General features: G+C 36.8%; 2 protein-coding genes across 4 annotated transcripts; both read right to left on the bottom strand.

Annotated features, from left to right (window-relative positions):
- Positions 1 to 12,936, bottom strand: LOC128681889 (transmembrane protein 145-like). The gene is made up of 16 exons (XM_053766185.2): positions 12,798 to 12,936; positions 11,558 to 11,664; positions 11,187 to 11,336; positions 10,412 to 10,548; positions 9,963 to 10,281; positions 8,973 to 9,167; positions 8,160 to 8,244; positions 7,250 to 7,468; positions 5,882 to 6,054; positions 4,437 to 4,568; positions 3,490 to 3,577; positions 2,770 to 2,843; positions 2,140 to 2,214; positions 1,676 to 1,767; positions 1,055 to 1,587; positions 1 to 321 (listed from the first exon to the last, which is right to left on the bottom strand). The coding sequence occupies exons 2-16, from the start codon at positions 11,651 to 11,653 to the stop codon at positions 131 to 133; spliced, it is 2,559 nt and encodes an 852-aa protein (XP_053622160.1). The 5' UTR covers positions 11,654 to 11,664; positions 12,798 to 12,936; the 3' UTR covers positions 1 to 130.
- Positions 12,937 to 14,786: 1,850 nt separating this feature from the next.
- Positions 14,787 to 24,217, bottom strand: Snx6 (Sorting nexin 6). Of its 3 annotated transcripts, none has more exons than XM_053766188.2 (12): positions 24,092 to 24,211; positions 23,249 to 23,377; positions 22,611 to 22,781; positions 21,427 to 21,548; positions 20,869 to 21,037; positions 20,416 to 20,575; positions 19,992 to 20,107; positions 19,234 to 19,343; positions 18,625 to 18,697; positions 17,918 to 17,935; positions 16,923 to 17,032; positions 16,099 to 16,433 (listed from the first exon to the last, which is right to left on the bottom strand). In XM_053766188.2, exons 1-12 carry the CDS (start codon positions 24,095 to 24,097, stop codon positions 16,340 to 16,342), a joined length of 1,278 nt encoding a protein of 425 aa, XP_053622163.1. In that variant the 5' UTR covers positions 24,098 to 24,211; the 3' UTR covers positions 16,099 to 16,339. The 3 variants fall into 3 exon arrangements, with proteins under 3 accessions (XP_053622165.1, XP_053622163.1, XP_053622164.1); XM_053766189.2 differs by lacking the exon at positions 24,092 to 24,211 and adding an exon at positions 23,761 to 23,832; XM_053766190.2 differs by lacking the exon at positions 17,918 to 17,935 and having other exon boundaries at positions 14,787 to 16,433; positions 24,092 to 24,217.
- Between the last annotated feature and the right edge of the window lie 627 nt (positions 24,218 to 24,844).

Genomic DNA, 24,844 nt, shown 5'->3' with positions numbered 1-24,844 from the left:
CCAAATAGAATGGTCAACTTTGGTTGATAAACACCCAGTGTTGCCAGCCAACAGGAGACAGCGCCCTTATTTATTTTTTTTACTTTCTTGACAGACTGTTAGTATGTCTTTGATCTGTTAAAAAAAAACCCTAACTTCCCTTATTGTTAGCAACACTAAACAAATCTATGGTAGCTTTGCTGACAGTGTTCTGGTAGCTTTGGACATGGCCCTCGTGTATGGTAGAAATTTCTCCCGAACTTTGTTGCAAGCCGTTTCTGACCGGCGGCACTTTTCTACCATTTATCATTTGGACACTGCCATTTGGAGAATTTGTGGCATCTGAAATATGAAGTCATATTATTATTCAGTTATTTGTTACACCGTTACAGTACTGACGAACACACAACTGCTATAGTAGTTTTAGAACTGGCAGCTGATAGACCATAATTGCATTCTCAAAGAAGTTTGACATTAGGCAGGAAACTCAAATCGAATCAAAATTTAATTTGATTTGAGTGGTTTTAGATATGCAGCCAAAACTTTAAAAAAAATAGGTTAATTTTATCCGATAATCCCATGCTATGCGGCGTCGCATCCTCGGATGCAACTAAGAATACGCGAGGATGAAAGAAATAATAAAGAGTGTATTTGTTATGGCTAAACCCCGACGCACGGCTACTTTAGCCGGTTAGACCTAAGTGCAGGCGATCTTAGTTTCACCTAGGTGTAGTCTGCTGTGTTCGGTTAGATTCTAGCCCTCTCTAACATATAATGATATTCACCAGTGAACCCCTCAGTACCATTTTCAATATTTTATTTCCCTGTCTTTTGTTAAATAAATAAATAATTATAACTCAATTGTGGAGATATTTTTCGTTATTCACACGAAAAATTGGAAAATGTACTATTTGCTATTCGCGTGTAAAGTCGCGAGCAAAAGCTAGATAAAAAAGTACGTGTGATAAATTCGTTGTATACTTTACATACATGCTTACATTTATCTTTCTTGTATTAATTTTATTCTATACACTTATTTCTTTACAATAAAACTAAATACAAACAAAAATAGTACCTTCATCTTCTAAACTCTTCTTTTTCTGCATGGCAACAACACAAGGCCCTTTCGCCAAAGACCAACTCGGTATAGGGGCTTCTTCCCTCTTTATAGGCTCCAAAATATTCCTCCTGGACCTCAGAACCACCGGCAAATCCCCTCTACTATCCCAACCATTTTGCCCTTCCACATTCGACAAACAAAACTGACCATTTTCACCGTAACCGTTCACTAATTTCAAATTCGATTTTGGTAGATTTTCGTGTGGTAGTTTCTCCGTTTTGGGAGTTTCTTGTGGCAACACCGCTTCTAATTTCGACATTTGATTTTCGACCGTGAATATTTGGTTGTCTTTGTTGTTGAAAACCGGTTTTATGTCGTCGGACGTGTTAGTATCACTGCTGCTTTGGTGGTACAGTGTGTTTTTGGGCGACATTGAGTCTATTCTCTTTGGTACGCCGTTGAGTTTCGGCGTTTCGTTCTCTAGAGACAGTGGTGGGGCAGATGCCATGTATTGGTTGTACATGTTGCCTATTAGTTCTTCTGTACGTCTGTAATTAAAAATAAAGAATTTAAATTTGAACACGACATCCCCTATTTTTTTATTATATTCTATATCGGTCCTTCGAGTCGGATTACCTGGTGAGCGGTATGATGACGGTCTGAGCTGCCCCGTTGGTCGGATGGTACGCGTTGGGACCGAAACTGTCTATGGTTGGATTTCCGGTTACCTGCCAACCGAAAATAACTACTTATAAATGTCACTCATAGATTCAAGTAGAACTAGAAGTACACTACGAGATAAAACCGTCGGTACATGACAAAATTACTGTATATGATTAGTGAGGAAAATCAACGCGTAATTGTTAACACATAGGGTACTTTTTATCCCGAAATTCCCACGCGAGCGAAGCTCCGGGGTGCAGCTAGTAATATATAAGTCTGTGCATGAGTATATACACGTTTATAAACTAACGGAGCCGTTGCCTTGTGACCTAGTAGCTAAGTCTTTATTTATGTTTATGTTCGTGTGTCTGTGTTTCACAATAAAGATACTATTTATAATTGTCTAAGCTACAATCTAAGTATTTAGTTATAGTTACCTCCATAACGCCTATCTGTGTAGTTCTGACGTGGTAAGGAAAGTTTTTGTTCGCGAACACAGGTAGCGTCAGAAGCTGAAATAAAGACGAAAACACATTGAGTATGTACTGCATTTATTTTGTTTCTAAGTAGGTAATTTCTATAAAGTGCCTCTCTCTCCCGGTTCCCTCCACAGCTGTAAAACGTCGGAGCGCAGTGTCCGCTTTTCTCCTCTCCTTTCACTTCGACGTGTGAAAGTCCATGTGAAGGTACTTTAAAAGTAAGTAGATAACTTATCAAAGTTTACGCACATATTCAGAATTTAAACCCCTTCCACACGATACAATCTGATTGCCCAATTTGATTGCCGATTGAATTGGGTACAATCTGATCGTCCGTCCACACGTACAGTCAACATTAGCCATAGAGGTTCATGCAGCTTGATGTGCTATTGACTGTACACAACTAAATCGCCATATTCAGTATTTGATTAAGCAACCCAAATCGGGTGATATCGACCACCCATAATGAATTTCATATTTCCGTCCACACGACCTAATTTAATTGTCAATCTAATCAAATTGGGTGGAAGAGCTTTTAAACCGATATTCGACATTTTTTGACATTGGAAAATAATTAAAACTTCTTACCAAAAACATGATGTGTCCACTGAATGTTATGAACAACAGGACTGCCGTCACCACGCTCTCCCGCACCCATTTATCTGGATTTTTTGTCAAAATATGTAAGTATTTATTTAATACTAGCTTATACCCGCGCCTTCGCCCGCGTTTCTTTTACAGGATGAAAGGTACCCTATGTCCTTATCCATAGCCGTATGCCTGCAGCTTTTCCCAAGGGAACAGTTATTTTTCCGAGAAGAAAGGTACCCTATGTAAGGACATAGGGTATTGGAGAAGGCTCCATACTTCAAACTAGATCTTTGTTTTGTTAAAACACACAAACTTACTTACGCATTTCTAATTTAGTTAGAATTAGGATTCAGGTAAATCCTACTAATATTATAAATGCGAAAGTTTGTGAGGATGTATACATGTGTGTGTATGTTTGTTACTCTTTCACGTAAAATCTACTGGACTGATTGTTAAAGTTGTAAATTGATGAAAATACGCGGGTAGAATATGACCTGAAATAACACATAGGGTACTTTTTATCCCGAAATTCCCACGGGAGCGAAGCCCCGGGGCGCAGCTAAATAGGTATCATATCAAAAGGACATTATTAAATCACATTTCATACATACATTTTGTATAACGAAAAATACTAAACTAACTATGCATATCTTTTACCATATTTCACGGCAATAATTTCATTCATTCAATAAAAAAAAAGATGGCGCGTTCACTCACCTATATACGAGTTGGCAGTTAGAATGAACAGAGGTCCAGAGTAGAACCACAGAATGCCGCAGATGAAGAAAGGACAGTAGAACATATTCTGTGAAAGAGAGAAATTGAACAATTCGAAAGAAAGAAAATATTTATTTGGTTACAATAAAAATTTTGAATTTACACACACTATATATATATATATATATATATATATATATATATATATATATATATATATATATATATACAAAAACAGTTAATACTTTTAGTATTCTTATACAGATCGAACATACCAACATCGATCGAGCTACATAATTTGATAGAGTCGTTCATTTATCGTTCAATCTAAATATCGCTTAATCGTATTCCAGTATGAAGTTCAGTCATGAAGATATTAGAATGGAGCCAACACTGCTGAGATATTTTTGATGGAAAATACATAGGTATTGAGAGTAGTAAAGAAACGTATAGTTTCATTTTTAATCGTGCAAGAAGGAAAAGTCGGGCCACAGACAAAAATGATAGCAATATATAGTTTACATATATATACATAGGGACAAATCACACTGATTGAGTTGGCCCCAAAGTATGTTCGATACTTGTGTTATGGGATACTAACTCAACGATACTATATTCTATAAAATATACATATATAGATAAACATCTAAGACAGATTGACCTCAAACTGAAAAAGATCATTTTCCATGTTGAGCTGACCGGGGATCCAACCCGGGACCTCCGGTGTAGCAGTCCGGCGTGATGACCATTAGGCCACGGAGATCGTTAAAAAAAATTACTAGCAGTGCGAGTTGCAGTGTCGAAACTGTGGTACATCGATGACATGGAACATCGGCAACCCGGAGCCTCGAGCCAACGGTTTCGGTGAATTAGCCATCGGACACACGGCTTTCGAATTCATGCAGTAAACACAGTGTAACCTATATCTTCATGATTAGTATACGCACCTTTTCAGGGAACTTCCTAACCGTAAAGAAGGTAGCGTACGCGAACACACACGAGGCTATCACACGCAGCACTATCAGCCCGTACCCCGCCGGACTCTCGTAGAGGTACAACACTTCGCCTGGGTCGAATGCCTGAAAATTATCACAATCATAAGTCAGTCAAAAATTTACTTAAAACTAAACGCAGTTGAAGACGCAACAAACTTCACCGCATCATTTTCTCCAAGACGTCACTTGAGAAATTGGCGGTTCACAGAGCTTTTCGACCGCTGTGGCCGCGCTGTCATTACGATCAGTGACGCGAATTGCACGAGCGATTGAACGCGGCGTGTAGCGTTTCATTCATTTCTGGCATTTCTTTTTTTTGAATAAAGAATTATTATTTTTTTATTAAACTCGTGAAATTCACCCCATGGAAATGATTCCTTCCTTAAGAAAAATGACTGGTCAATTTTATTTAAGGAATTATTTCTGAAATCAATTATTCATTCCTAAAATTGACAATACCACAGTACAGATTAATTATTTTAAATTGAGATGATAAAACTAATTCTTGGCTATGTTAAAATTTGTAATATTGTAATGACAGCGCGGCCACAGCGGTCGAATCGCTCTGAAAAACATATGGATCTTATTTAGTCCACATAGATATGTTTGTGCATTACCATCTTGTGGTTTGAGCATAATATAAGAACATTACAAATGTAATGTTCTTATATTGAATTTTCCTCCCAGACATTAATAATGTTCATCCATCTCGACATTGTTATATTGATAATATAATTGTATGTATATATATTTCAGAAGCAGTGGTGGTGTAATTGTTAAGACGCCCGCCTGTAGATCTAAAGGTCCCAGGTTCGAATCCTACTTGTGCCACTCCGAGTTTATATACCAATGTGACTCATGTAAACGTAGTGTAAACTAGTTTTCATCGACCACCACTTGCTTCCGATGAAGGAAAACATCGTGAGGAAACCTGCACACTGATTGATTCTTATTAACTTGTATGTGAAATGGAGAAGGCAAACCACTCCATTAATAATGTCAAGAAAGTTGTTGTGTATGTTTAATTCCACGTTATAACCACGACCCTTAGCCATGAGGAATACGACTATGAAGAAGAATATATGTTTCGCGGATTTATCTTGCAAACTCTTTTCTGGTAGCGCCATCTTGTTTGGTATCACTGAAGATCATCGTCATGGCTCTTCGTCACGGCACAAGCTGAGTGTTACCCTTTTGTAGCATATTTAATGTACCTTTGTAATATTAACATTCTATTAACTTCCTGTGATGCATGTTATGAATAAATTAATTTATATTTCTATATCTGTGGGTCAAACACACTCAAATGTTTACTAATAATTTAAAAAAACCATCGATTGAAAAAGCAGTTGTAATAATTTATGATTGAAAAAACTAGATGGCGCTGTAACACTTACCTTAGCCTGGTATATAAACAGCACGATGTAAGTGACGATGTAGCAACACATGAAGACAGTCAGTTTAACGGTGAAGCCCACTTTGAGCCGTCCCCGCGTTATCGTGTATCCTTTGGCCATTAGAAGCAAGAGAAGGAGAAATGTCGTCTCTGACACACCGCATAAGAATTGGCCTGTAACGTAAAATACTAGTTGTTCGCCGCGAACTTGGACCTCGCGATCGCATAATATATATTTTTTTTAATTGTGAATAAATATTTCAAAATCTACTTCACCGATTTTGTTGCCTCATGAACTTAAAAATTCTATTGACAGATCCTCACATAACTTTTAAATTTCATCAAAATCAGACCAACGGTTCGAAAGTTATCGCGTTACAAACTTATCTACATACAAAGACCACGATCGCTTCGCTCGCTCGGTCAATTATGGTTTCCAAACAATGTATTTTCTAAGCTCCTCTGTGCCTCGAAAGTTGCGGTTTTAGCTGTATCGTGGTCGTTAAAACTCAGCGGGATGGGTCATGGCCCGTATTCCATATCTATAAGGATAGTGCACCAGGAGTGGGGACATTAAAATGGTTATGATGATGACAAAATATGTCACAAAAATTCGACAATAAGCTTATTATATCTATATAGGTACTATGTTTAGTACCTCGACAGTTAGCAGTACTAATATGGAGTCCGTATTTGTTAACTGACAATGTACAATCAACAGCACATCAGCCTACCCAAATTCATTGCAAACTCGTCGCTACTACCGCGCCATAGAGGTTCATGCAGGTTAACTTGATGTGTTGTTGACTGTACGTCGAAACTGCCAATGTTTGGCGACCTTTTGTCTCTCATTTATTACAGACGGCCCGCCCCGACCCCGCTCGGGTAAAAACATAATAAATTATACCCCTAAACCTTCCTCAGGAATCACACTATCTATTGGTGAAAACTGTATGAAAATCCGTGCAGTAGTTTGAGTTTATCACGAACAGACAGACGCGGCAGAGGCATTTGTTTCATTACATGTAAAGAATCCCTATAAAGATAGATATTATATATATCAATAGACAAAAGACCCAAAACCATCTAATAGAAGGGTTTACGACTGTTTGGGAAGAAACTGGGCAAACACGTAAACCCATCACTGGTAAAGGTAATATAGCGATTGGGATCGTTAATAATTAAAAAATATCATTATCAGATAATCTTATTCAGCTCTGAGGGCTGACTGCGCCAAAACATACATCAAATAAAATCCTATAAATAGATTGCATTTCGAACGACGAACAGAAAAGCCAACAGAATTTTAAAAATTTAAGTTTTTAAAATTTAAAGGAGTATCATTACATTAAGGATTCACTATACTTACCGACCACTTTGACCTTGCTCTCCACACCGTTGGCAGCGTATCTCACAGTAGCTAAGCTCTGCAACACAACCCCGGCGTGCTGCGTCACAACGGAGCCCAGGAACAGCTTGTAGCTCGAGTGCAATAAATGTCTAGATTTCAGCTCGACGCTGCACATCACGACAGCTATCATTACGATGACGTACGCGAAAGTATAAGCTAGCAGGACCGGTAGGACATCTGGAATTGAGAAGAAAGTCATACAGATACAGTCGGTCGAGAACGGATTTTCGACGAACTAAATTTTTTTGCCATTGCAACACGAAATATTTCAAGATTGGTTGATGAACACCCAGTGTTGCCGGCCAATAGAAGACAGCGCCCTCAATTTTTTTTCTTCGCTTTTTGGACAGACTGTATAAACATTTAAAAAATGTACAGTCAAAAAATAAAAATAATAATTTTAAACTTTAATTTTAATATTATATTTTAGGCATTGTGTTTGGACCTGTTTAAATAATGTTTATATCCAGTGACATTATTTCAGGGTTATAATCCTATTATAAATGCGAAAGTTTGTTAGGATGTATGTGTGTATGTTTGTTACTCTTTCAGGCAAAATTTATTGGACGCCGATTATTATGAAATTTGGTACACGGGTTGAATATAACCTCGAATAATACATAGAGTACTTTATATTGATCCCGTATTTCCCACGAGAGCGAAGACCCAGGGCGCAGCTAGTATTTTATATTTGCATGAAAAGAATCATATTTCATTTTAAAACTTGGATGTGAAATTAGCTAATTGAATTTAAAAACGCGGAAAAAATGTATGAAAATCCATTATCCCCTTTACATAAAAATGTAGGTAGAAAAAGTTAATATCTAAGGTCAAAGTTTCGACTTTGCGGAGATAACGTGGCACTTACAAAATTCGTCTGCAGAGAAGTGCTCGTGCCAGAAATCACCATCCGGTCCGTTTGTCATCAGGAACTTATATCTCACGTCCAAACCCTGAAAATAAAGAAAAATTGATAACAACAATACCACTCTTTCAAGTTACTCCGAGGTACATGCGCCGAAATCATAATTTTACATCGCAAATAAATATTTCAGCCGATATGTTGGTTAAGAATTTTGCATTCATTCGTTAAAGTTAATATATATATTAGGACAAATCACACAGATTGAGCTAGCCCCAAAGTAAGTTCGAGACTTGTGTTATACAGACTCAACGATACTATATTTAAAACAAATAAGTACAAACATCCAAGACCCGGGCCAATTAGAAAAAAAACGGTTTCCATCATGACCCGACCGGGGATCGAACCCGGGACCTCTCGGTTCAGAGGCAAGCACTTTACCACTGCGCCACCGAAGTCATTATATCATTTTAGCCAATAAAAAGATTCGGCCAATCAAACGCCAAACCCGACCGCTATTGGTGCTACTTAGTCGAACAAGAATTTGTTGAGCGAGAAAGCACTACCCACATAATTTTTGGTTTCAAATGTTATGTAGTAGCAATAAGGTCGTTACTCGGTTGTGCGTTTATTCTGAATCGGCGTGTAATATGTACATGTAATGTTCTTATATCTGTGGGCATGTGTAGTAAAATCACGTGACATGAGTAACATTAGAACTTGTGACCTTTCGCTTCACAGGCGAGCGTCTTTAGCCATTACACCATCTTAAAATTAGCAATAACACAATCGAAAAGAATGAAGACTAAATAAACTAACCTTAGAGCTGTCACAATTGCTGATTGCAATGAACCACCACCTTTCCCTCGCGGAGCGGAACCTTCTGGAATTGTGACAGGACACCACAAGCTTCTCCACGGTGTTCCTGTTGCCGGCTGGCTGACTGGGCTGGGAGTTCAGGCGACGGCGACGATATCGCTCGTACAACTCGAACGTTGAGCGTTTTATTTTATGCTGGATAATAAATAACATTTCAATCGATCACATATATACATAGTAGCTGCACCCCGGGGCTTCGCTCTCGTAGGAATTTCGGGATAAAAAGTACCCTATGTGTTATTCCAGGTTATATTCTACACGTCTACCAAATTTTATAACAATCCGTCCAGAAGGTTTTGCGTGAAGAGTAACAAACATACTCAAAAATTAGTAGGTTAGGATATATGTATATATTAATGTCATAAATTAATTACGATTAAGCATTAAAGGCCCGTTCCGGCTTCACTCGGGTAAAAACATAATAAATGTTTACACCTAAACCTTGCTCAGGAATCATACCATGGTGAAAACCACATGGAAATTCGTGCAGTGAATTTTTAGTTTATCGCGAACAGGCAGGCAGACACTTTGGTAAGGATTACTAACAAAATGTTGAGTTCTAATTGCTTGGCAATAAACATACGTTTATTAGATCGTTCATAAACTTAATGGTTTTATCCAATCTTTAAACATTGAAGTGGTGGTAGTTCAGACCGGCCGCCTGAGATAGAAAGGTCCCAGGTTTGAATCCTACTCGTGACCAATCTGACTCAAATGTTGTTTTCATAGACCACCACATGCTTCCGGTGAAGGAAAACATCGTGAGGAAACCTGCACACTGGTTGACAGTTTACTTCACTAGTGTGTATGCGACTACTTGCTACTAGATGTCGAGTACCGACAAAAAAGTCACGTCAGATGCCTTAGGCGACGTAAATAAAATCTGACACCAGTGTTACCACACTCGAGATAAGAAATAAATATACTTACACTGGAATTATTTTTATCACCAAAAAGAATTTCCACATCTTTTAAATTGCTAAATTGACTTCCATTCCGGTCACCTCCGACATTTTCCCATAAATCATCATCTGGCAACACAGTAGTAATATTCAAGTCGTCGGTTGGATACAATTCGTACCAAGTGGTAGCATTGCCATCTACGATGGTAGAAATTGGCCCGGATGTGGTAGTTTTTAGAAATTGATCGTAATACGCTGGATCCAGTGGTAGTTGCGGTTTTGTGCCATTTTTGGGTTTCTTTTGCGGTTTTTTAGTAGACGGAGTTTCCTGTGTGCTAGTCGTCGAACTGAAAAAAAACACATGATTTTAAACCGCTTAATCTAATAGTATATCAAAGTACATAATGTACTTTGATATATTATAGAAAGCCCCGGGGCGCAGCTAGTTTCATATACATAAACTATTAAATAAATAACCTCTTTTCAGCTGGCATTTCCTTGTCATCCCTTCTGATGATGCATCCAGAATACTCCGTGTCTGGGTACCAGTAAGATAGCTTGATCATCTGGTTCTGTCCAGCTTTGTTGAGGACTGCCTCGCGTTGTTTACACGTCTGTGAATATTAATTATGGTCAATTATTTCACACATTTATGTTGTCACATATTATTACAATTATGTTGGGGCGGAACCACCTAGCTAAAGCACCCAGGTGCTTTAAGTCTACAGGCTACTACTTAAATTTGGTAAAGCTATCTCAAGAGACGCCGACGTATGTGTATACACACGTCGGCGTCGCGCGTTGTTGGCATGTTTGTTACTCCTTCACGCAAAATCTACTGGACGGATTCTTATGAAATTTGGTATAAATAAACCTTGTGACGGAGTTAAAGCACCTAGGTTACTAGACTAGCGAATGTTTTAGGTGCACAAATTTTAATATTTCAAACCGTTTTAAAGACAAGGCCTCAGGTGCTTTAAGTACACTAAAAATACTTAAAGATCCTGCTTGCTTATAATGAAAACCTGGTAATTAATTATAAAGCTTAGTTTATTGGTAATTTTAATTTAAAACAAGATTTCGGTAGCACAGTCCAGAGGAGCGCGGGAAGAGACCGCAAAAGGCGGGAAAAGCAAGACTTGACATTTGATAGTTTAACAGAATAATGTGCGTTCTATATATATTCAACACTTTAGCCAGGTGCTTTAAGCGAAATAACTCTTTAAGACCGATAAAATACGGAACATTTTACCTTGCTACTGTGGTAGACCGCGGGCCACTGGCTATCATCATCATAGTACAGCAGCAGGTTAGGCATACCCATGTCCTTGTCATATTCAATCAGGTACTCAAACTGGCCCTCGAGTGAGAGGAAACAGAACCTGGCTAAGAATGCCCAATTCTGAAAAATTTATGAAGTGTCATATAATTTCTTACATAAGCTTAAAATACAATCGTGTTACAGAAAATATATAAATAAAATATATTTATTTCAGGTACTTAAGATTCATAAATTGATACATATGTATGTCAGTCGCTCTTGCTCAAGAAAATTCACCGCAGCCTTATCTTATAAAAATTCTCGAAATTTCTGCGGGATTGAAGTCCAATTATCATAATTACCTCTTTTGTATCGATCCTGCCTTCCACCCACTTCCCGTGAGCGCGTCCTAGCAACCACAGGAGTAGGAAACAACTGGTTGACGACGCCATATTCATTGAAGAGGATTCTGGAAGATTCATGGACTCAGTTGTACTTAGTCTAAGTAAATAAATGCTTAATTTTTGTTTGTGGCTCACACTATGGTGGCATATGCTGAGCGGTGACCATTTTGTGACGTGATGGTCACATTTCCGAATTATTGCTTTTATTTTGACTTTATAACAAAATATAACATATAAATGTCCTACAGAAAACAGAGTTCTGTTGTCTGTGAGATACTTCCATATATTTTCCCTACAACGATATTAATGCCTGCTCCACACTGTCGTCGAACAGTTTGCAAAACTTTGACGGTTAAGTATACATCGCTGGTTTTTTATTGCGGTATATAAAGGCATTCATAGTTCATACTAACTACGCAATGTTCACGTATTCGCGGCGGAATGTGTTGAGTTCGGCGACAGTGTGGAGCTGGCATTAAACTGAACAAAGTAATTGAAGACGAATAGTATAAAGCAAATTGAAATTCAACCATTATGTATTTATGTTACGTTTAATATTATATTATTTACCTCAAAAAAGGTACAGCGTATATACATATATGATAAAAAAACACAATTACACATTCTTGAAAAACGAAACACTATTTTACAAGAACATTCCACACTAATAATTAAATGCTTGCTGTGGTTCCGCCCTAAAATTGGGCCACTCCATACCCACTCGTGGATGTCGTGCGAGGCGACGAAGGGACACATAGACTTAATAGCTAACAGGCAACAATAGCATTCCCATAGAGCTCAAACACTGGACCAATCTCGATGAAATTTGGAAAATATAATTAATGACCCGAGGTTCCAACACAGGTTACGCGATGGAGCAGCAGGCAAACTGGTGTTATATAAATAAATATATTAGGACAAATCACACAGATTGAGCTAGCCCCAAAGTAAGTTCGAGACTTATGTTATGGGATATGAACTCAACGACACTATATTTTATAAGAAATACATATATAAATAAACATCCAAGACCCGGGCCAATCAGACAAACATCCACCATGACCCGACCGGGGATCGAACCTGGGACCTCTCGGTTCAGAGGCAAGCGCTTTACCAATGCGCCACCAGAGGTCGTCATATAAAACACAAAATTAGGTAAATAAAAATAAATAGGCCATTTTATCTGACCAATCATTACCTTGAAACTTATGTGACGCACTGGGCCATGTCAAAACACATCATTAATTTTTAATTAACCTACATTTGACCGAAGCCTCTAATAACTCAAAGACATTGTATTAAAATCACTTTTTCGTATAATAACTATAGTATTTTTAGTACAATATGTTATCTTAACGAAATTTTGTATAATACTCGGAGTATTTAAATTTATTGTTAATAATCAAGAACTTACTAGTTCACTTGTTTTGTGATGTTAACTTGTTGTGGTGAGCGTCGTCATAGAAACGCGTCGCCTTCGTAACATGCGATTTAGGCGTTTCGCGACCGCTGCGGCCGCGCTGTCATTACGATTTTCCAAATTTCAACAAAGACAACAATTAGTTTTACTATCTGACTTTAAAATAATCTGTACTGTGGTAATGTAAATTTTATGAATGGTTGATTTTTAAAATGATTCCTTCCTCATGAAAATTGACGGATCGTAATGACAGAGCGGCCGCAGCGGTCGAAACGCTCTGAGAACCACCCTTTTACATATTTCTGTTTAAGTATACGATTATAGGTACTTATAATAAAACTTCATATAAATTGGATATAATCATATATTTCCCTAGATATAAACATTTAAAAAAAAAAACATTCGCTTACATCAATTTACGTCTAATAGCCGCAATAAATATAAAGAAATGCGACAGAACCCGGCCCCATTGTTCCGTTGCGCTACGTCCCGCTGCTCTCCATCGACGCAGTTATTGTATGATGTTTGTCAAAGCACGTCAATATTAAAATCTAGGTAAAACAACGCGCAACGTGCTGCGTTGACGCAGCAGAGCAATGGGGCCGGGCCCAAATGTAATAAAAACAGTAACATACACATTGAAATTTTGTCAATTTGTTTTTGAAACAACAAAAATTGCGTATCCGAAACGAGTGCTAATGAAAATAAGCAAATAAATATTTATTTGTTCATAGATAACAGCAATACATACTAGATGGCAGCACTGATGCATTGGTTCTAAATTTCAATGAGGTTTCACGATTGGACAAGTATTTACCCATACTAGAACGTTCGAAAAGTTATATAAACGATTTTTATTGGTCTAGAATAGGACTAATCCATATCCTCACGTGGATATCGTACGCAAGAGTTATAAGTCTAACGTGTCTGTCTGTGTAGATACACAGACAGACACGTCTGTGGCATCGTAGCTCCCAAACGGATGAACCGATTTTCGTTTAGCTTTTTTCTTGTGTCATAGATAATTTTATCTCGAGTGTTCTAAGCCATGTGTCATGAAAATCGGTTCAGCCGTTCAAAAGTTGTAGCGAAATTAATATTGTGTAGATGGCGCTAGTGTGCGACTAACTAGTACCTTAAAAGTGATACAGAGTAATTTAAGACTTTATTACCAGCATTTAGAGTCCATAGTATAATGATGCTGTTATCTGAATAGAATAGAATAAAAGAAGAAAATAACTTGGTCCACAAACTATGCTAAATAAAAATCTTTATCTAAACATACATATACTATAATTCTGCCCCTCATAGTTTAGTGTATAGGGGAGTAGCAATTCTCTGAAGCACTATTTGTTTGGTCTAAGGGAACATTAATTTATTTATGCTATTAATTGGCCTAGGACACTTGTGCTTGGGTTAAAAAAAGGTTGAACATACTGATATGATATTTTTTTTAGAAAACAAGTAAGTACTATAAATGTTCTGGATCAGCAAAGGAATACGATTCCAAATATGTACAATTATATAATTTCGAAACAAACATATGAATTTGGGACAGAATTCAAAATGCAATCATTCCGCATATAATTAACTTTAACGGCAATACAGCCGTAAAAAATGTATGCTTTTTTTAACCTCTATAGAATCGGGGCTACAAAAATCCCGTAACACCATGTGAAATTATCAATGGTAGATCGGCCACGTTGTCAGGGCCCGTAGCGCGGGAACATTTTTTGTGGAAAATATGGGAAATTACACGAGAAAAGGTTTGTGAAAATATTAATTTGACCAAAGACAAAGACAACAACAGCATAGCCAAATGAGATGAAACATTTATATACAACTTCCCGGCCCATCTCATACAAAGCGGCAACATAGACGCTATAAAACGTAGGCAGGTAATAAATGAATAGGCTTAACATTTGACATAGTTCTGTCTCAAGTGGCTACGCTCACCCCTTGTCTATAGCTTTCTCGATCTACGAGATCTGACACATCACTAGGGCGATCTGGTGGAGTAAAATCAAGAAAAGGAATATACAAATTCCGCTTTTTTACAAGCCGTGATTTTTATAATGAACAATAACTTACCTGATATACAAATGATACTTATGATATTATAACAGTTATATAAACATTATATTTTACATATTACCTTATAAGCTAAGCTACATTTCGACATCAGTCAATTATATATTTTGTTTGAGAATATTTTAATAGAAATCGAATATTAAATTACATTTGGAGCCAATGAAAAGCAGAAATCTAGCTGATCTGAAAATGAAAATCGGTCCACAATTTACAGAGAAATCGTTGAACATACATAAAAAAATACACATATAACACATATAACCTCATCCTTTTTGGAAGTCGATTAAAAAGTGTTTACTGACTGACTGCCACTTTTGCAAGAAGTCATTATCGTGTTACTTTCGCAGAAGGTAATTTATTCAAAACCACTCCAAGCCAAACTCTTTTTCGGGCATTTATTGTTTACTAGAAAGCCCGCGGCTTCGCCCGCGTGACTTTCCCACGGGTACAGTTAATTTTCCGAGAAGAAAGGTACCCAATGTCCTTCTCCATACTTCCAACTACATGTATGCAAAAATTCAAGAAGATTAGTCGAGCAAACTTTCGCATTTTTATTATTAGTTAGGATTTAGGGATTTATCAGGGCTCTGTTTTAAGAAAAAATAAATTATTCGATTTTCTCATTTTCAAGCCAAACAAGTTCTAAACTATAAAAATTTGCCGTAACAAAATCGATTTCCATTAAAATACACTAGTTCCTACAAGTTATATATTTAACAAAACTGTTAAATAAATACTATAATATTATAATGCACCTTACAATGGTTTATTAATTTCATACACATACAGGGTGTTGCTTTATTTACATTATTTTCCGTTTTAAATCCGTAAGAAATAAAAAATTGAACCGAATTATAATAAAAAACACCCTGTTACTAAAAAAAGCTAGCGATTATAACAAAAACTAAATTTCTACAATATTACTGAGCTATCGTGTAGACTGTATCGTATATATTTTTCTCTTTCATTTATTTCTTTCTTCTCCCTCTTTCATATTTCACAATACAGAGCGTTGTTTTAAACAGCAGCATTTCCACACGAGATTTGAATGACGAATTACGAGCTGGCATTCAAATAAAATTATAGAAAAGATTTTTTTGCAAAATTTTCTAACTCACTGACATATTCCACTTCAAGTCTTCCCGAATTTGTATGCTGTTTAAAAGCCACCCTATATGTGACCACAAAATCAAAACGTGTTATTAACATATACAATATTATTATATTTCTCACTGGCATTCCCTTAGTACTTGCAAAGACTTTCTGAACAGTTCTTGTTGCGCACGCGCATGTTTCATCTCCAACTCTGCCAGATCGATCAGACTGTAGACAAACGATAAACTCAATATTAAATATAAAATCGCGCAGTAAGAATTTAAAATATATGGTATAAGCTAAGTCCTGTCTTCGATTCCTTTTTTCTAGAATTTTCTAAAACACTCATGGAGCCGGCAAAAAATTAACGGAACAAAAACGTCATAAAGAGAAGCAATGTAACAGTGACAGCTACTTACATGTCAATGTCATCTATATGTCATGTATTTTTACTGTCACTTTTTATCTTTCATTAAAGCTCCATGCAATTTACAGCAATAAATCATTAAATTGTATGTTTTAAAAAAATACGATGTGCTCTATATTTGTCTGTTACGCCCTTACGGCTAAACAGCCCAAACTAGGATCACATAAGAAAGTCTTTATGACTTTCTCACGACCCTCAGCCATGAAGAATAAACTGAAAGGGGATAAATTGTCGTGTTGTAGTTTCCCGTATTAACACCATATTTATAAAACTGAATGTACACAAGTTACCTCTTCCTGAAAGCAGCTACCCTCCGCACTCGGAAGTCGAGCAACTCCTCGCGCGCTCGAGCTGACAGCTGCTCGAAGCGAGCGCATGCGTCCGCTTGCGCTTGTTCCGCCTGCAATGTTTATCATTCACTCATTCGTTCAATTTTAATGACGACGAAACGACCATTGTTTTAAGGTCTCGACATCCACAACTTGGCTCTCGTTTTACAACCGGCCGTCTGCCTGACGTTAACAATCCTAGGGAATGCTTTTCAGCTGTTAAAATAATAAATAATAAATAAACAAATATTAGGACGAATCACACAGATTGAGTTAGCCCCAAAGTAAGTTCGAGACTTGTGTTATGGGATACTAACTCAACGATACTATATTTTTTAACAAATACATAAATAAACATCCAAGACCCGGGCCAATCAGAAAAAGATCATTTTCATCGTGACCCGACCGGAATCGGGTCAAAGACTATGTATCTTTAGTCGCTCTGTACACATCAACAAGAAAAGAAGAAGATATAGAAGATATTATGAAACGCAAAATTCTATTAATAAATAAAGAGATTATTTAAAAAGCTTAAAATACTTTTTATATTGTAACTAGATATAAACACTGCAAGTAAAAATAATAACATTATTTAACCAACATCAACTTTAATGAAATTTGGCACGTAATTCCCCGAAATATATTTATATTATAAATATATTTCGGGGAAAATGATTCAATGGAAAATTTCCACGGTAGCTAAACGTGGTCGCAGTTATAATGCTAACGATTAAAGCGCGACGCGAAGCGGTGCGCTATAATTAAGACGAATATGTAATGATTAATTCACACGTGACATACGCCAACAAGTGAAGGCGACAACTACATTGTAAAATGTTGAAAAAAACGCGAGTGCCGTGAAATTACGTGCAAGTTTTTTTGAAAATAATAAGTATATATTGTAGTTTGTTTTTAATTTTTATACGATTATATAATACATATAAAGCGTGCTTTACCTCCTGTACTTCCAGCGGCTGGTGATGGCACAACAAACGTGTGAACAAACATTAAAATAGACAAATCAAACAATTTTAATACGAAAACATGACATATTTTTTGTTGTGGATAAAAATATAAAAATTAAACAGAACAAAAATAACCATTCAACATTGAAACAATAAACCCTCCTTGGGAATGCTACCTGCTATGAGCTACAACGTACGACATCCACGTGAGGATATGCAGTGGTCCTATTCTAGGGCGGAACCAAACACCACACCAAAACGTATTTGATTGATTTCTTTATCAAGGCAATAGTATTCGATCACTACGCAGTATATATATATTTTTTTATTACGGAATAACATCGCTTTATGTATACTTAGATTTTTAAAACTACATAACAGATTTTGATGTGGATTTCAAAATAGATACGAGTGATTCAAGACGAAGGTTTCAGTGTATAATTAACTAGATGTTGCCCGGGGCTTCGCTCCCGTAGGAATTTCGAGATAAAATATAGCCTATAGCAATCTTGGATGATTTACCTTTCTAATGGTGAAAGAATTTTTGAAATCAGTTTGGTAGTTTCGGAGATTACCCGCCTCAAACATACAACTCACAAACGCTTACCTCTTTATAATAATAGTGTAGATGGTATTATCGGAGCAAAGCCGCGACGGGCCGCTAGTGAGAATATGTAATTGAAAAAATAAAAACTTACAGCGTGTACATCCTTGTTCTTGGCCCTTGCCTTTTCCAAATTCCTGTTGGCTGCTTCGTAAGCCGCAAGACATCTGGTAAATTAAAAGTAATTAATTACAAGGGCTTTCTGTCTGGTTCACTTGTGTATTCGTCTGCTGCCACTAGATGGCGGTATTGGAAATTATGTCAGATGTCTCTAGGCGACTTGACTTGTTTTCGATGAAGGAAAACATCGTGAGGAAACCTGCACACTGATGGACACAGGTGCACAGGTTTAGTTCACTAGTGTGTATCCGACTACTTGCCACTAGATGGCGGGGTAGGTCGTTGTAAAGGTAATTTCAGATGCCTTTACGCGACTTGATTTAAATCTGACACCAGTGTTAGGAATAACACATTCGATTAATGAAGGTTGTATAATCAAAAGTTGTACTTGAAAAAAAAAAACAATTTATAACTATCATTTACATTACATACATTTACTTACAAAGTATTTCTCAAAAAGCTACAAACTACTGGCTCAATTTAGTGATGTAAGACAAGGAATATTTCACGTAATTAATTTTATTCTCTGTTTCATGCAATATTACACCTTATAAATACAGCATTAAAGCGTATTTTTACTAACCTAAGTCTCCTTACAAGTACAGCTTTGGCTGCGTGAGCGTCTCTCATGTAGTACCGCAACGTATCAGCTAACTTCAGATCCTGGTCCGATGCCATGCGACCTTCGATCTTCTGCAAATGGAGATAGGGTTTATTATTCGCATTACAAATAGACATCGTCGTAGAAATATATTATTACGATTTCGTAAATTTAAAACATAAATGGGAGTTTTTTTTTCAAGGGTTTTTAAGGATTTTTTTTTCAAGGGTTTTTAAGGATTTTTTTTTCAAGGATTTGTAAGGATTTTTTCCAATAAGAATCATAAAAAATGTTAAAGCCTTTCCCTAGGTAACATATTAAAACATTCCTGTAACTGTTTTTGACAACAAATGTTTTCTAACATTTCGTAACACGCTGTGTTCACCTCTACTAAATATTGTAATAGGATAAATATTGTACATTTTAATAAATAAATATGGACAAATCACACAGATTGAGCTAGCCCCAAAGTAAGTTCGAGACTTGTGTTATAGGATACTAACTCAACGTTCTATATTCTATAACATAAACATCCAAGACCCAATCCAAGTCAATCTGAAAAATATCATTTTCCATGTTGAGCTAACCGGGGGTCGAACCCGGGACCTCCAGTCCGGCGGGATGACCTAATGGTCATCCCGCCGGACTGGAGGTCCCGGCCTAATGGCCACAGGAGGTCGTCAAAATACAGTTTTATTACAGCTGTTGTGATCTTGTAATTTAGACAAATAAATATTTACCCTGCATTTGTCGAATGTGTCGCTAGCTCTGGTAAGGAGTCTCTCAGTAGGCGGTTGTTCGCGCGTGGCCAGCTGTGTCAGGCAAGATGACAGCTTTATGTGGGCGTCTGCCACCTCTGAAGACATAAACACCGCACATTTATTATTTATACTATTATTATAAGCGTTTGTGAGTTTGTATGTTTGAAGCGGGTAATCTCAGAAACTACCGAACCGATTTCAAAAATTATTTCACCATTAAATTTGGAGAGAACCCTCATTTTCAGTAGCTTCAGCACACAGCTTTACACAATAAAAAAAACATTAAAATTCGCCCGGTAGTTCCAGACAGAGATATAACAATTTTTTTTTATTCTTAATACATTACTATTTCTATATAGACTTTTTTTTTTGGAAATATATTAAATGTAAAGAAATGTTTCACCTTTATGCTTAGTGGTCATCCTGTCGACCTTAGCGACAGCCTCCTTCAAATGAGAGTAGTATTCCTGTAGGAACGACGTCTCTTGCTCGAAGAAGTCATTGACATCTCTGACCGTTGCCCCTAGGTAGATCTCATCTGTGGTGGTGGTCATTGACCTCATCTGTAACAGAATTGTTCAAAATTTTCATATATTTCCATACAAAAAAATATGTGTTAAATAGGCCGCGTCCTAATTGCTCCGTCGTCCTCTGTAGATATGACGGACAACGCAAAAATTGTATGGAGATTCGACGTACGTCGACGCACGTCAATGTCGAAACCAAACAACGGAGCGTTACGCGTTACGTCGACACAATGGTGCCGGGCCTTTACAGGTAAAAATCATATATAAATTGCATTTTTTTTGAGCTGTGTGTAGTGACAATGATAAAATTAATCTGAAATAAGCCTTACCAATCCACCAATAAGGTCCATTTTCCCTTTCGGCTTGGCACATAGATCCTGTTCGTACTCCAAGAAGACACGGAGGTGGGAATCGTTTCTGAACACGGGGTGTGCTGCCAAACGTTGTAGGAACACTTCGTGCATGGCCACTGTCTTCTTGAACGTAGCCAAGTATTCACTGTGAAAGAATTACAGATTTACTTTACAATACAAAATCCTTTATTGCACCCAATATACACGTTACAATAAATATTATTACAGTCATGTAAGCTACAGATGGCGGCCATTTCTTGGAACCAAAATGAAAAAAAGAAACTATTACCCTATTGTGTGGGTTTAAATAACAAAAGCCAAAATTTATGATTACCAAAAAGACAATATTGATATATCATATATAGGGCAATAAAATCTTACTTGCGCGCTCTTTCATTTTCATAAAAATTGTGCACACATAGACACTACAAAGTTAACACACATACCATTAACTGAAAATATGAAACTATCAAAAGTGATCGAAATAATTTAAATATTTGGGCAAAACTTTTGTGCAACTAAAATAATACGTACTCCTCGAGCTCCTCCTTCATCTTCAGGAACTCCTCCCTGGTCAGCGCCCCCTCCCCCTCCCCCAGACGCTGCAACTTCTCGCGCGAAGCGTCGAAGTCAGGCCGGGGCGGAGCTGGTGGTATCTGAATATAGGATTTTAGATTAGAACATCCAACAAGGTATGGATAGACATTGTTAAAAATATGCAATTCTAGCTTTTGCCCACAATTTCGTATGTGAGTAAAAATCCGATTCCCGTGGAAATTTCAGGAAATCCCTTCTTAGTGCTCTCCTACACTGTCCTAGGAACCAAAAATTTCAGCTTTCTATGCCCAGTAGTTTCGGCTGTGCATTGTCTGTCAGTCACTCAGTAACGCAGGAGTTTTATATATATTGATTACAATAGATAAAATACATTTAAATTAAGTCATCTTGCTGCTGAATTTATCTCTTGACTCATGAACTTGCAGAAGAACTGAATGATAGCTATAATAAACGGCTAAAGCGACACGACATTTGGGATTTAGATTACAGATATTGAAAATGGCTGCAACCACTGGGAAGGGATTTCAACCAGATAATAGCCCTCATCGAATCTGCTATAAGTCGCCCAAGACTGCATGATGATACCTATTTTTCTTTTCTTCTAAATTTTTGACTAGGCTTCAGTGCACTTTGTGTGACTATGTTAGCCTCATGGAGGATTTCTAATATAAACTAATCTAGCTTTCATAATGCTTGTCCACAAGATATAAATGGATTTAGCCACCTGTGATAATGGACTGCTCAATACTATGTTCAGCAATACATTACACACAAGCACTTTAACTAAAAATCTATCACATAGAGCAGTATATCGACCACATTCCAGCAAGACATGTATCAAGTCTTCCTCCTTGTTACATACAGTACACAAATCTGACCAAGTCACATGCATTATAAGAAAACTTGTTTACTGGAACGTGGCCTGACCTCACCCTAAATGATACCTATATGTATCATAAACTTTAAAAGATTAGGATGTGATTATACAACCGGCCGTCTGCCTGACGTCAACCCTCCTTGGGAATGATAATGTTGCCTATCAGCTACCTAGAATGTGTCCCTTAGTCGCCTCGCACGACATGCATGGAAGTATATGGTCCTTTTCTTCATACAAAATAAAATAAATTCGGAGATTAAAACCATAACTACTGAGTACTCACAATGTACCCAGCATATTCTTCATTCTCCTCATATCTGTCATGAAGCCACACAAACTCCTCGTGCTGTCGCACCACAATGAACTCAGACTTTTGGAACTCTGGCAGAGTGGTCTTTGTGTGCACCGTGAACTTCACTTTCTCCTTTTCGCTCAAGGCATCTGATATGTCAACCTGTGTGAGGGAGATGAAAATCATTATCATTATGATAATCTTATGAATTAGATAAAGATCTACTCTTGGCTAACTAAACAAAATTATTTATTAAATGTCTGACTGAAACTATGGAATAGTGAAACTATAATATTGGAACTAAAAAAAAGTTTTTTTTTTCACCCTAGAAACTCTTATTGATGTAAAAAGTTAGATTCATGTGATTGAAAGTTTAGCCTGAATTATTGGCTGAAACTAGCTGAATATTCAGTTAGGCACTACTTTGTATTTAAACTTTTCAATACATAATAACATTGAGACAAATACATTTGAGATTTCACAGTCTAGAGGGTTATTATCCTCTCATTCATAGGAAATCTCATTTTATTTATGTCATTTTCTGATTGATCCAATGGTTTAACTGTAAAATCTATGGCTAAATATTTTCAAGTTTGCAATAGAACTTGAACATTAAATTTATGTAATACCAATAAACTGTTGTCAACCAATGATACATTCTCACTGGGCTTCTTCTTGTCCACTTTGGAATCCCCGCCTGCCGGAGACTGTGCCGGAGGCACCGACAGGGGATCATGGTTAGTCTCCTCTACACAATCCTGGAACAGGAACAACAATATGATTAACAAATACAATTAATCCAGATTGTGTGGCCTGTGGTTGCCCCCTAGAATAGGATCACTACATACTCCTCCTGTGGATGTGGACTAAGAGACACATAGCCTAGGTGTCTGATAGGCAAATAAATAATATATATAAAATACCATTCCTAAGAAGGGTTGATGTCAGGCAGTTGGAAAATGACAGCTAAATCTTCAAAATGTTAAGATTTATGTCTTTCTTTCTTTATTTTTTTCAGGCTTTGTGGTGTCACAGCACTGAATGCAACTAGGAACAAGCAAAGTTGAAAAATAAGTTGTTTATATAAACAAACAATACAAATCTAAACATGGACGATATTAAACTGTAATTAAGGACAGACCATTTGAACAAATTCGTACAATATGATATCACACAAAAACGGTAAACAACCTTGGAGTCGCGACGAACTTCCAACTTATTAACACTCCACGTCACGATATGTTATCAAACGGAAAATGACGAAAACTAATAAGAAATCCTTTGATAATAATATTATGAATCACTACCAAGAGATACAAAACAGTTATTGCTTGATTGATTTAAACAAAATGTTAACAAGCTGGAAATTAAAAGAATGCGGCGAGCGGTGACGCCCCCCGGCGCGATAAATTTATATGAACAAAAACATTAGTAAGTAATTGTGGTGTGAAATTTTGTAAATCTCTACTTACCATCATTTTGAATTAGTTTTGTAAAACCCTTGAAAATTAAATATTAGAAATTGGATTATTTTATTCGCGGATGCTTGCCACAATGACGATTAATTTTTGACAGCTCGAGCTGACAGATCATGAAACAATAGCAATGACTGTGACACATTGACATTGACAATTTTTTTTAAACCATTGGAAGCCTTGATACCTATTTCCTATTTTTTTACTAAGACATAAAGAAAATGCTTAATTCGGCAAAAAAGATAAAGTTACAGTTTTACATTTGTTATACATGTACAAACTAGGGCTCTATACCGAAAAGGATCCCTTTGTGCTCAGCTTTGTGCCATGACTGGAAGCCACAGCGCTGACTACATAAGAACAAGTTTAAATATAATATAAAAAAGTTGACTAAAAAAAGATTATATGGCTGGTAGGTAGGTATACAATATTAGTATCTACACAATAAGACATGTCATAGACATTTAATTTATCTAGTTGAATGTGTGTGAACTCTCCCAGTAGTTGTAGTTGTAACTGGAATGTACAACCGATAGTCGACAGGTTGTTTCCCTTTTTGTCGAAGCTTGTAGGCGTCTGTGCGATCCTTTCCGTAGAGCTACGAAGTCTTCTTGCTTTCCCTAAGTGCTTTCTTACCAAAAATCAGACTTAAAAAATAAAATTATTGAATACATTGTTTTGTGATTTTTTTTCATGAACGCACTTTACTATATTGATCAATTTGACACATAAATGTTGCTAGGATATGAT

This window comes from Plodia interpunctella, chromosome 28 (genome assembly GCF_027563975.2).
Source record: "Plodia interpunctella isolate USDA-ARS_2022_Savannah chromosome 28, ilPloInte3.2, whole genome shotgun sequence".
NCBI classification, from domain to species: domain Eukaryota; kingdom Metazoa; phylum Arthropoda; class Insecta; order Lepidoptera; family Pyralidae; genus Plodia; species Plodia interpunctella.
Note: the sequence above shows the minus strand (reverse complement) of the source record. Positions and strands in the feature narration are given on the sequence as shown.

What these genes read in the sequence shown, in the direction of transcription:
- LOC128681889 (XM_053766185.2), bottom strand. Translation starts at nt 11,653, where the DNA reads ATGAATATGGCGTCGTCAACCAGTTGTTTCCTACTCCTGTGGTTGCTA. An exon ending in GCAATTGTGACAGCTCTAAG is followed by an intron (nt 8,245 to 8,972) that starts GTTAGTTTATTT and finishes CTTTATTTTCAG; the next exon opens with GGTTTGGACGTGAGATATAA. An exon ending in CTTCTCTGCAGACGAATTTT is followed by an intron (nt 7,469 to 8,159) that starts GTAAGTGCCACG and finishes TCTCAATTCCAG; the next exon opens with ATGTCCTACCGGTCCTGCTA.
- Snx6 (XM_053766188.2), bottom strand. An exon ending in ATGAAGGAGGAGCTCGAGGA is followed by an intron (nt 21,038 to 21,426) that starts GTACGTATTATT and finishes ATTCTTTCACAG; the next exon opens with TGAATACTTGGCTACGTTCA. An exon ending in GTACTTGTAAGGAGACTTAG is followed by an intron (nt 18,698 to 19,233) that starts GTTAGTAAAAAT and finishes TTAATTTACCAG; the next exon opens with ATGTCTTGCGGCTTACGAAG.